The sequence below is a fragment of the Pinus tabuliformis genome, chromosome 3_2, assembly GCF_031772625.1.
Source record: "Pinus tabuliformis cultivar Carrire ecotype Pingquan chromosome 3_2, CPIR1, whole genome shotgun sequence".
Classification (NCBI taxonomy): domain Eukaryota; kingdom Viridiplantae; phylum Streptophyta; class Pinopsida; order Pinales; family Pinaceae; genus Pinus; species Pinus tabuliformis.
Genome location: NC_142302.1, coordinates 323347802 through 323359490, shown reverse-complemented (window position 1 = coordinate 323359490; position 11689 = coordinate 323347802). Strand labels below are relative to the sequence as shown.

At 38.2% G+C, this 11689-nt stretch overlaps 1 protein-coding gene and 1 long non-coding RNA gene across 2 annotated transcripts in view; both read left to right on the top strand.

Annotated features, from left to right (window-relative positions):
* The first annotated feature begins 1138 nt into the window (after window positions 1-1138).
* The window catches only part of LOC149180827 (uncharacterized), a 38585-nt gene continuing 28034 nt past the window's right edge, over window positions 1139-11689 (top strand). Inside the window, exon 1 of the mRNA XM_089416311.1 lies at window positions 1139-1722. Within this exon, the coding sequence (XP_089272437.1) occupies window positions 1467-1722 (256 nt within the window). The 5' untranslated portion in view covers window positions 1139-1466. The remainder of the gene's footprint in view (window positions 1723-11689) is intronic.
* Window positions 1729-11336, top strand: LOC149180828 (uncharacterized). The gene is made up of 2 exons (XR_016256972.1): window positions 1729-2367; window positions 6893-11336. It is a non-coding gene; the product is annotated as an uncharacterized LOC149180828 (long non-coding RNA).

Here is an 11689-nt window from a genome sequence, read left to right as displayed (position 1 = left end):
TTTCCTCCAGAAAAATCCTTATATTTCTAAAAAAGAAAATACACATAATGATTATTGTAAAGGTCTAATCTTTTTAAAAACATGTCTAAAAAATGGATCATAAAAACATATTAACAACAAAATATCTAAAATCCTCCACATAAATGTAGAAACTATTTAGCAAACTATAAACTAGAACTAGATAATAAGAGCCTCTAAGGGTTGATTATCTTTAATACTTTCTTAGAAAGACACACTATTATCATATTAAATTATCTATATATGTGTCTATAATTGAACCACTTCAAACTTCTTGTTTTAGATTTGATCACCTAAAATATATCTTCTAAATATGGAACCACTATTCCAACTGTATCATACACCCAATCCACTACAAAATTAAAATCACCTAAAATTTATAATTTTTTAACATTGTAAAAATTTACAACATAAGTAAATTCCCATAATGCTGAGAATTCAACCTTGCAATTTTAACCTAGATTTAAATTGTTTTATTTATAGTTATTTTTTTTAACATAAATTTTATATTTAATAACATTTTCTTTATGTTAAACTATAAAGCAACTCATTACTTTTTATATAAAAAGTATCTAACTAAATACAATTATTAAAATTACATAATCAAAATACAATTATTAAAATTACATAATCAAAATAATAAAAATTATAACAATATTATATCTAATTACATATTAAAAATACAATTTAAATAATTAAAAATTATATTATTGAAATATTTTATCATCTAAATTTGAATCAATCTTATACTGTCCATCCAACAAACTTAAAATATATACTATCCATCCAACAAACTTAAAATACAAGGACACCATTAATTTGTAATTTGTAGTTTAATTATATCATTTTCAATTTCAACTATTTATTTAAAAAGTTATAATTTAAATAATTAAATTTTAATAATAATTATAAACAAATATCCAATTATATAATATGTAATATATTAAATTTATATTTTTTTTGGAAAGTGAAAGCTGTTATAAAGTTTTCTTCATTCAAATTTCAATAAATCTTATCCAATCCATCCAACAAACTTAGAAAATCATTTCAACGAAAGCACTAATTTATAGTTTTAATTATTTATCATTTTCAATTTCCACTGTTTCGATATGACGCTTTTCTTTCCTTTCCTTTCTTCAAAACCACCAGTCAACATGTACCTTCCGCCTGAAGCCCTCAAACACATGACCCACCTGTAAGACATGAGTGACGATTTAACTTTTGTTGGAAGCCTAGTAACACAGGACCCACCTGCAAGGAATGAGTGCCTGCCTAACTTTGTTATACGGCAATATACAGTGAGGGTTGATGATTTGCATATATGTGCGAGGGGTCCATTTAATTATTTCTTTCTATGCAGACCTCGTTGGTCTATGGGCCTGTATTCTTTTTCATATTTGTTTCTCCATATTTGTTTTGTTGTTACCTTCTGAAATCCTCTGGTAAACATGTACAAGATGTTAAGTTTATACGTGTTCTGCAGTATTATTTTTCTTACACAAGTGGTGTGTGATGCCGGGCTTTATGTGGAGAAGGGAGGTGTCGAGTATGAGTCTATTGTAGGGGACCCTGGAATGAAGAGTGACAAGCTGAGGGTTGCACTGGAAGGATGGAACTTCTGCAATGAAGTCGGAGAGGAGGCTCCTGGAATAGGTAGTCCAAGGCAGGCTGACTGCGCAGACATTTTCTGCCCTTTACTCACAGGTAATTAACCGACTACATTATCCTCGCATATATATTTTAATTAAGTGAATTTTCAAGATGCCATAGACTTTCAAAATAAATTTTTATGAGGGCGCCTCTTTCTGCAAATAAATCATATCAGATAGCGTCTGACAAATTAAATTACAGTAGTATAATTGCAAATCTTTAAAGCAGGTCATCAGTTACTCAAATTACAAAAATAACAAGAACATATTTTACTAAAAAATAATTTGATATGAACGACATACACATTTTAAGTTAGATCATAGGCTGCTTAGACCAATAAAAACAGCATAACTGATTGACAGAATTGTTAGATATTTTGTTGAAATTTAGTTTGGTTTATGCACACAGAATTGATTGACAGAATTCTGTGTGAAGTAGCAGCTAAATCAGATAGGTTTTATCTTAATTGACAAGAAATGTGAAATAGACCCTCTCCTACTTGTAAACGAATCAACTATGATCAACGCAGGTGGACGTGCTATAATAGACTCGAAAATATAAAAGGCATTCCAATTGCAGGTAAACAGTCCTAAATGTATCCTCCGTCCCTGACAAATATTTTCTGAAAATACTCTAGTCTATGTACACAACCTTATCCAATTATAAATATAATATCTTGTTCAAGTTAGAAGGTTCAAGGTGACGAAACGGTAGATGTGATCTGACTTCCGAAGGCCGATCCTTAATCGATATTCCTGTGACTGAACTTGCTATGGAAGACCTTTCTGTTTCTGGGCCTCTTAGAGCATGCCAGCCCATAGTGGATCCTAAATGATTGATATTCTATCCATGAATATTCGAGGCCTTGGTGATGAACCAAAATTCTTGGCCCTCAAACATCTTTTTGCTTCCTCGAATCCTTATATGATTCTCATTCAGGAAACCATGCACGACTGTGCTCAAACCATCTCATATTTCAGACATATGCTCCCGTCTTGGCACATGGTTGCCTCCAACGCTGTGGGCATGTCAGGGGGATTGGCTGTATTATGGAACCCCAGATGGATCTCCGCTGCTGCATTTCAATGTTTTGCTGGCATCCTTGTGCTGGCTCATGTCGGGGGTCCCATGATCCCATCCACATATTGAATATATATGCGCCATACAGGCAGCGGACTCAGTTCTGGAATTATCTGCTTTCTTCAGAACTTCTTGAGATTGATTCATTGATTATTGGCGGAGACTTTAACTGTACTTTTTGTTGTGATGAGATATGGGGTAATGGCAGGATTCTTGACCCTGTGGGAAGACATATCCGGGAATCCATTATCCAAAAGAATTTCATTGATCTTCTGCCGGTTGATCATGGTCCTACCTGGGACAATGGACGGTCCAACAGTGCTTATCTGGCAAAAAGAATCGACAGATTCTTGTTACATGAGCGAATGCTTGATAAATATGGGCCGCCAACTATGAAAATTTTCCCAGCCTTTATATCTGATCATCGGCCCATAATCATGCAATGGAAACAGGAACAGCGCCATGGAAGATACCCATTCAAATTCAATCGTACCTGGTTGGCCGATGACAGTTTCAACTCATTTATAAAGGATACTTGGTTGCATTCTACCAATCTGACTATTGACTCTCCTCGGACTTTCAACGACCGCCTTCAAGCTCTTCGTATGGAGGTTAAGAAATGGCAAAAGGCAAAGGCTGCGTCTAATAGAAAGGAGCTATTGCATTTAAATTTGGAATTAGAACAACTGAATGCCCTCCTTAAAAATCCCCCCTTGGCGACCTCCACTAGAATCTGGATCTGGGCATTAGAAAAAAGAAAACAACAGATATTAAAACAAGAAGAAGAGACGTGGAGACTCAAGAGCCGAGCTTTATGGATTCGTGAAGGTGATAAAAACACCAGGTATTTCCACATATTTGCAAATAAGAGGAGAGAAACAAATGCCATCTGGACTATCAAGGATGAACAGGGAAATGCACTATCCACGCAGAAGGCCATCTCCGGGGAAGCTGTTAAGTTTTTTAAAAGGGCTTACAGTGCTGTATCCGTATCCGATATTGAGGATGTTATGTGGGGCATTGAACCATTTCCCATTATGTTTGAAGAAGAACAGAACAATGCACTATTTGCTGAGAAGAATTATTGGCAACCATGAAATCTTTCCAGAAGGATAAGTGCCCCGGGCCAGATGGGTGGACCATCGATTTCTTCATCCATTTCTTTGATCTATTTAAGGATGATATCCTCAAGATGGTCGAAGATTCGAGGAAGCAGGGCACCATCAGTCAGAAGATTTCCTCTACTTTTATCGCCCTTATCCCTAAGAAAAAATGCACATCCACCTTTGCTGACTTTCGGCCCATATCATTGTGCAACGTATTGTACAAGATCATTTCAAAGATTATTGCAATGCGCATCAGGGATACTCTTTCTCAGCACCTGTCCTCAGAACAACACGGTTTCCTCAAAAACAGAAACATTCTTGACGCGGTGGCTCTCACCCAGGAATGCTTGCACTCTATGCATTGCAGGAAACTTGAAGCGGCCCTATTAAAGATCGACTTAAAGAAGGCATACGACTGTGTGAGCTGGGTTTTTATAAGATGTCTTCTAGCAAAGATAGGGCTTGATGTCAGATGCATTCGATGGGTCATGGCCTGTATTGTGGATGTAAATTTTGCAGTACTCATTAACGGTGAGCCAACTCCGTTTTTCAAATCGGCCAGGGGACTTCGCCAGGGCTGCTCCCTATCTCCACTTATCTTCATCCTGGTCATGGAAACTTTGAGCTTACACATTAAAATTGCTATCCAACAAAGGAGATTTCTGCCTCTTCCAATCTGCAAGGAGATTTCCATGTCTCACTCCCTATTTGTGGACGATATCCTCCTGTCGGCCATGCTGTGCAGATCTACTTGGGAATGTATTTTCTATACACTAGAAAGATTCCAGAGTGCCACCGGTCTATTCATAAACGACACAAAGTCATCTTTCCACGTAGCTGATACGAATGGAGAGGTGATCACTTACCTCGTTGAATTATTCCATATCAAGGCGATGCCTATCGGGGAGGGTCTCAAATATCTGGGATTTCACTTGAAACCTGTAAATTACAAAGCTGCTGACTGGTCGTGGATTGCAGACCGTTTCTACAGGAAGATAACATCATGGGAATCCAGATGTTTGTCTATCGGAGGACGTGCCACTCTTGCCCAGGCCGTGTTGGTCCAAATCATGGTCTTCTGGGCACTTCTTTTCTATATTCTGTCTTCTGTTATCAACTGTCTAAACAGCATGATATCAAATTACATTTGGGGCGGCCAGAAGGAAAAGACCAAATTCCATCTTTGTAGACTTGAAAAGCTGTCCCGCCCAAAATCCATGGGAGGTTGGGGCTTAATGAATTTACAGTCTTTCCGAAGGGCGCTGCTGTGTAAAACCATGTGGAATGCGCTGTCGGGGGAATCTCTATGGAGCAAAACTGTCAGGGCCAAATATTTGTATGGTCACGACATTATTTACTGGTACAGACAATCCACTTTCGGTGCCAACAGTGGTTCTATCATCTGGAGGGGTTTCAAGAGATTGTTTCCGTTTGTCCGAAAAAACTTGATTTGGAATTTCCATTCGGGTTCCAAGATCATCATCGACATTGATGATTTTGCTGGTATGAGTGGGCCGATCCATATCTCTCCTTCACTTCTGAGACATCTGCACAACAAAGGATATTTTTTCTGGGCTAGTGTTATAAAAAGATGGGACGACGGTTCCCCGATATGGAAATCTGCTGCAGATTTAAATCTCCCCGGAGATCTGGCTTCACAATGGAACGATGTCACTCGGTCCTTAAATTTCTCAGGCATATATCGAACGATGGAAAATGACAATATCAGTTGGAGAGGACTTGGCGGTTCTTCTGTGGTAAGCGCCAAGCACATATACCATCAGATACTACTCTCGGACTGGGACTCGAGCGAAAAGACATTTCCACAGGCATTTTGGAAAACCGGCTGCCCAACAAAAATTATTATATTCGCTTGGCTGGTATTTTATGACAGAAACCTTACCTGGGAAAATCTTCAGAAGCGTCAGTGGCATGGGCCTGCTATCTGTTCACTCTGTGGTATAAATTCTGAAAATAACCTGCACATTTTCCTCCAATGTCCACAATCCAAAAAAATCTGGCAGCTCTTGGCTACACATTTTGGTTTCGATATGGTCAACACCCCTTCCATCTGCGATGCTTTTTATTCATGGAGCAACATGCGCTGCATGTGGAGGCCGCTTCCTTTGGTTACTATTTGGACCATCTGGAAATGGCGGAACCGTATCATTTTTGAAGCCATAAAGGACCCGATTTATTCTATCTATGAATCCATCCTTTCATTATTTGAAGCTATCGCTCGTCCACAACAACCCACAGTCAAACAGCGAAGGATGCTGATTCATAATGATCTCTATGATTATCCAATTGCTTTTTTTGATGGCGCAGCCCAGAGGAACAATTGTGCCTGTGGGATTCACATTATTCCGGAAGAAGGACAATCATATGACATCTATTGGAACAGAGGTCCCGGTACAAATAGTAAAGCGGAGATTATGGCCCTCGCTGGTCTCATTGCTTTCTCTGATTTCCTTGGCATCAAAAACCTCCACATATATGGAGACTCCAAAGTCACCATCGAGCATGTTCTATCCAAAAGCCGAATTAGAAATATACATCTTTCAGGCTGGTTAAACAGGATTATGGATTGGTGGCGCACCAGGACGGACTACAACATCTCCCATATTCCCAGAGGGAAAAATCGAAGAGCAGACTTTTTGTCCAAGCAAGGACTCACATCTCCGCCGGGCATATGGAGACTGCAGATAAATGTGGACAACTGCGCCTGCCAGATCCAAGATTTCACCATAACGGGTACACATCTCCAAATTTTGTGATGTCCACAGATAAGTTCTCTATTCTCCTACTTATGACTCTCGCATATGCTGTTATTTATGCTATATTTTGGACCAACGGTTCCCACAGATAGGTCTGTTTTTTTGTCTGCACTCTCTATGTTTCAGTTTTTTGGTATAGCTTCATATGCCTGTCAGTATGTACTGAACTGTTGACATATCAAAATGTTGTACACGTTTTTTTTGTATATTATTGATTAATACAATCAACATACCGCTTTTTTTCATGCTGAAAAAAAAAAGGTGCCTATATAAAATGTCGTTGTAGTCTTAATAACTGGGTAGATGTGCAAGGAGCTAAAATCAAGTAGCAAGAGTACCTAATAACTTCATTGATAAGGGCAATCCTAATGTTTCTACTCCTTTTCCTTCTTTTATTAAGGATATATATTTAACTATTTCCTAACATACCTTATAACGGATTTCGGACAGAAATTAACCTTGGTGACTCAAAACACAGGACCAGGGAAAGTCCAACTCTGTGAACTGATCGTTTAATTCCATGGAAAGATCCTGTTTTTGATAATCAAGCTTATGTAAAGGTATTTGAATATGGCAATGTGATAGCTAGTTATCAATGAATGAAGCACAGAAAATGGAGGTAAGAAAACTGAAATTAGTCTTATTATAATTGATACTTAGAACTTGATTGTGGGCATGAAATAATTTCCATCCACCAATACAAAGAGAACTACCCTGTTCAATTATGGCACGCTTAAATGGGTTGAAGGAGAACAGCCTCCTTACAAGCGAGATGCTTTATTTGTGAAAGCATTTTTGGGCATTTATCACACATTTATAGTAAAATTCTAACAGCATAATGAGATCGACCCTTTTTTTCATTACAGTGACTTGTGTTTACAACTGATTATCCACATTTATCACTAGTTTTAGGAATTTATGAAGGCTTGTCCGAGTGGCATGCGTGTGAGGAGGTCACCGACACTTAATGCCAGAATAAGGGTGTCAGCTTGCATTTTTTGCACGAATCTGGATTGTGATCTGCATGTTTGGGATTACAGTATATAGTGGAACTACAAGAAGCTGCCAGAATCGGCATGGCGTGAATATTTGCAGATTATGGTCTGTAGGATGCATATTTGGAAGGATAAAGGAATACAACTTGCTGGTTAATATTTGTAAGGACCCACACTTATGGAGCCACAACCTAGTCTAGGCATTAATAAACTTTGATTATTGCATGCATATTGCCATTATCATTAGCGATGGCGATATTATGCCTTGGGGTGATGCAGTGATTTAGAAAGCATTGTGAACATGATGATCACAGTGAGGTCCATGCTGGCAACATGGACACCTAGTCGGTTGAAATGACAGGCTGCAGCTACATGCTTTTATATATAATTTTTTAACTGTGTTCAGCTTGGCACTCGGCTAGGGGTTTTACAATTCTAAGATATGATTTCAGTTTTCTTGTTGTCCACATTTCGAGGATGGAACTTCCAAGTAGGGTGAGGGAGGAGTCATTCCTATTGGCATCTCTGTAAATTTTCTTACCATTTAGGGTAAGGAGCTCCAAGGAATTGTGACTAGACATCTTGTACCTGTATCCTTTTGACAAAGAGTTGAACTCCGTGCAAGTTATTTCTCTTGTACAATTTGGAGAAGAATGGCCCATGTGGCGTGAACCATTGGAGAAAGGATTCCATGGGAGGAGCGACTAGCCATAAAACTTTCCCTTTGGGCACGAGAACTTCCAATTCACAATCATCCAAACAATTCTAGAATTTGGCATCTCACACCCATTGTTGCTTGAGAAAGCATGCATGCACAATAATCCTATAACCATCACTTTCTCTTCTTGATGCCTGTGTTTCAGGATTGTAGAGAAAAGCTGTAGCAGTGGTAGTACTAATTAGAGCTAGGAAACATAGAGCATGGTTTTCCACATTATAGGAAACACAAAGCATGTAATTATCTTGAACGCTGTTAGCAAACTCTGGATGGTAAAGGAAAATCTAAAGGCACTTGGCGTATTCAAAATACGTCCTTGGCATTAGAGAAAGTTGCTTATTCCAGTGAAGGTTGTTCTGGCTTCAACAATATTTTATGATGTTAAGGGGTTTGTAATGTTCATTTCTTCAAATTGACTCAACTTTGGAGGACCATTAACTCCATGAAGTATATAACAACCAATTAATTTCATATCCCTTGACCAGATCTACATGTTAGAGCTTGGCAGTTTTGAATTCTAGTACCTCTACTATGGACAATTTTAAATTAATGTTAGGCTCCATGATTGTGTTGTAAACTTGTAAGTTAATGTGTACAAATTTAGATTCAGATTGTATTGCTCCATGATTCAGATTTTATTACTGTTTGTCTTGCTTTAAAGAAGAGGATGTAAATACCATTTTATGTACCTTTCTATTTTTTGTTTTCTCTTGACATATCTATTTTTGTAAATATAAGAAGTATTTTTCAAATTTAAAAAAAAGAGAGATCATCCGTAATCTCTCCAATTGCCCTTCTAGAAAGATCATTTTGGACAGATCCTCGACATCAATAGTAGCATGTAATTCTCTGATAATCATTCTATTGGAAGAAAACAAACTCTTAGAATAGGCAAGGGTTCTCTACTCTGTCCATGTCCTTTGATCAGTATCCCAAAAACCATGCCACAGAAAAACACCCTTCTTGTTGAGTTCCCTTGGCTAAAATCTTGTGAGTTCTAATGCATTGTTATTGCATTCTCCAAAATCTAAATAGGATGGAAGGTGAGATCTGATCCCCTCCTATTGCCAATAAAGTCCCAGTAAATACACTTAGTCATGGGCTTCCAGGCTTCCCAAAGTTCAAACACTCTTGAGGACAAGAAATTCCTATATTCTGAAGTATTGAGGAGCACAAATGATTCCACATAGTGAAAAGTGACCCTAAATTTTGCTGATATGACTGCATTACATAGTCTCTGTGGATGAGTTAAGCTTTCCAAATGGTGTAGAAATTTTGAATAATATGACACTTATTCACAGAGATTATCCCGATTATACACTATTGCGGAATACATGCATAATACATAACCTCCTCTACGTTGATCATCAATTTAGCAGCATTAAAATCAATGAAACATCAATCGCATGCGCACATTAACACAGTATGTAACCCGGGGAAAGCATACAGCTGAAAACCCCACACTATCTGTATATTATAATGATTGAGAACATGTAACAATACATGGTACAATACTCCTCACAAGTACTCAGTGCTATCTCCACCTATTACACACAAAACTAGCTCAGATCCGAACAAGTCACAGGTTCAAATCTTCTCCGCTGCTTTGCCTGCCTCCACTGCACAATCCTGCAAGAGAATCATGTGAGCACAAGCTACAATTGCCTTTGTATTGGCCCACACTGCGCAATCCTCATTGGCATAACTCAATCCCTGCATGTGCAAATCTCATGCACAACTGATAGTCACAACTCACCCTTTCACTTACCTCTAACACCTGTCTTTGTTGAACTGTCCATGCACTGAGTTAACTGATGTATTATTTAGTTTCTTTATGAGTTAATAATTAGTGAATTAATTAATATTTAATTCACACAACTCATCACTAGTGTATTCTTTAGTTAGACTAAATACAACTAGTTCAACTAAGTCAAACTGAACACATCTCCATCAACTCCACATCCAACTCCACAGAACTCACATGCATGAGTTCTAACTGAAGTCCTCCATGCAATAGCTCAACTAACACATAAGAAACCACGTGATTCCTTTTGTCAGCTGCATGTGCCACATCCGTAGCTCGAACTGAAGTGCTCCAAGAGAATAAGATAATGTTTAGAGTCCAAATATTACTAAGGGCTAATAATATTTGACTGTTTCTATTTTTAGCCTGGCAGTCTAAAAATAGACTCTGATCACTCCGCTGTGAACCAAAAATAGAAGTCCATCTATTTTTCCCAACATGACCAATCATCCATAAACAACATCCTGCAACTCATAGACCGTGATCCATATGTCTAAAAATAGACATAGTCTAAAAATAGACTTTGCGCCAAAAATAGCTTGCGGGCCCACTTAGTGAAGGCGACTCCTTTCCACTAAGCTCCATCATCTTGTTGCATTTTCAACAAATGGGGCTCTCCAACAAGACTCCTTACTACCCACATTGTTGCCAGAATCTTCGATATCAATAAGCCCTTGTCAACCTTCTAGCTTTGGCATGATGCAGAGATGCGAAGAGAGACCCCATTATCTTCCATACTTAGCCTATAAGAATGCTCTTAAAATCTTCTCCAGCTTCAGAAATTGAGATTGGATTGGAAACCAGCAAGAAGCATAATACATGTGACCATCTTGCAGAATCTTGGAAGTGATGGTGAGCTTTCCAACAAAAGGAAGGTCCTTGTAATGCTAATGTAGAAGCTTAAGCTGCAACTTCCTCATGCACCATTCCCAAAATGAAAGCAGGAAAAGATGAATTCAATGGAAGAAATCAACTGGGCAATTGAAAAAATAATCAGAATGATGACCATAATGATAAAGCCCAGTTAATTTCAGACCCAGCAGAGGAGAATCCATTTCTGGTGCAAGAATTAGTTCCAGCTGTTGTCACATTGTCTACTTCCTAGTACCTGCATTCTTAGCGTCAATACGTATTCAGACAGTTGCAACACCAGTTTTTCTCTGATTTTTCCACAAAACCCAGTTAGTATTATGGTTTCCTTGACACCCACAATTTCCATAATTTCCACATCTGTTGGAACTGTCTCATCAGCCATGACTACATCTGATCTCTCAGAGGACTAATTATTTTTAACTATTCACAATCATGGGCTTTTTTGTTCTGAAGACAATGAGTTGAGTTCAGCAGTAAGTGGTGATAGCGTGCTTGGACCCAGACTGCAGCCCCTTTGGTCAGGGAAGCTGATGTCTCGATAATGTGACAGCAAGGTGAACTCTTACCTATCTTTCTACCCTTACAGGCCAAAACAGAGGGCCTTTTATTTGAGGAACAGTATGTTTGATATTTTTATGTAATTTTTAGCTTTCTCTACAATCTGCTTA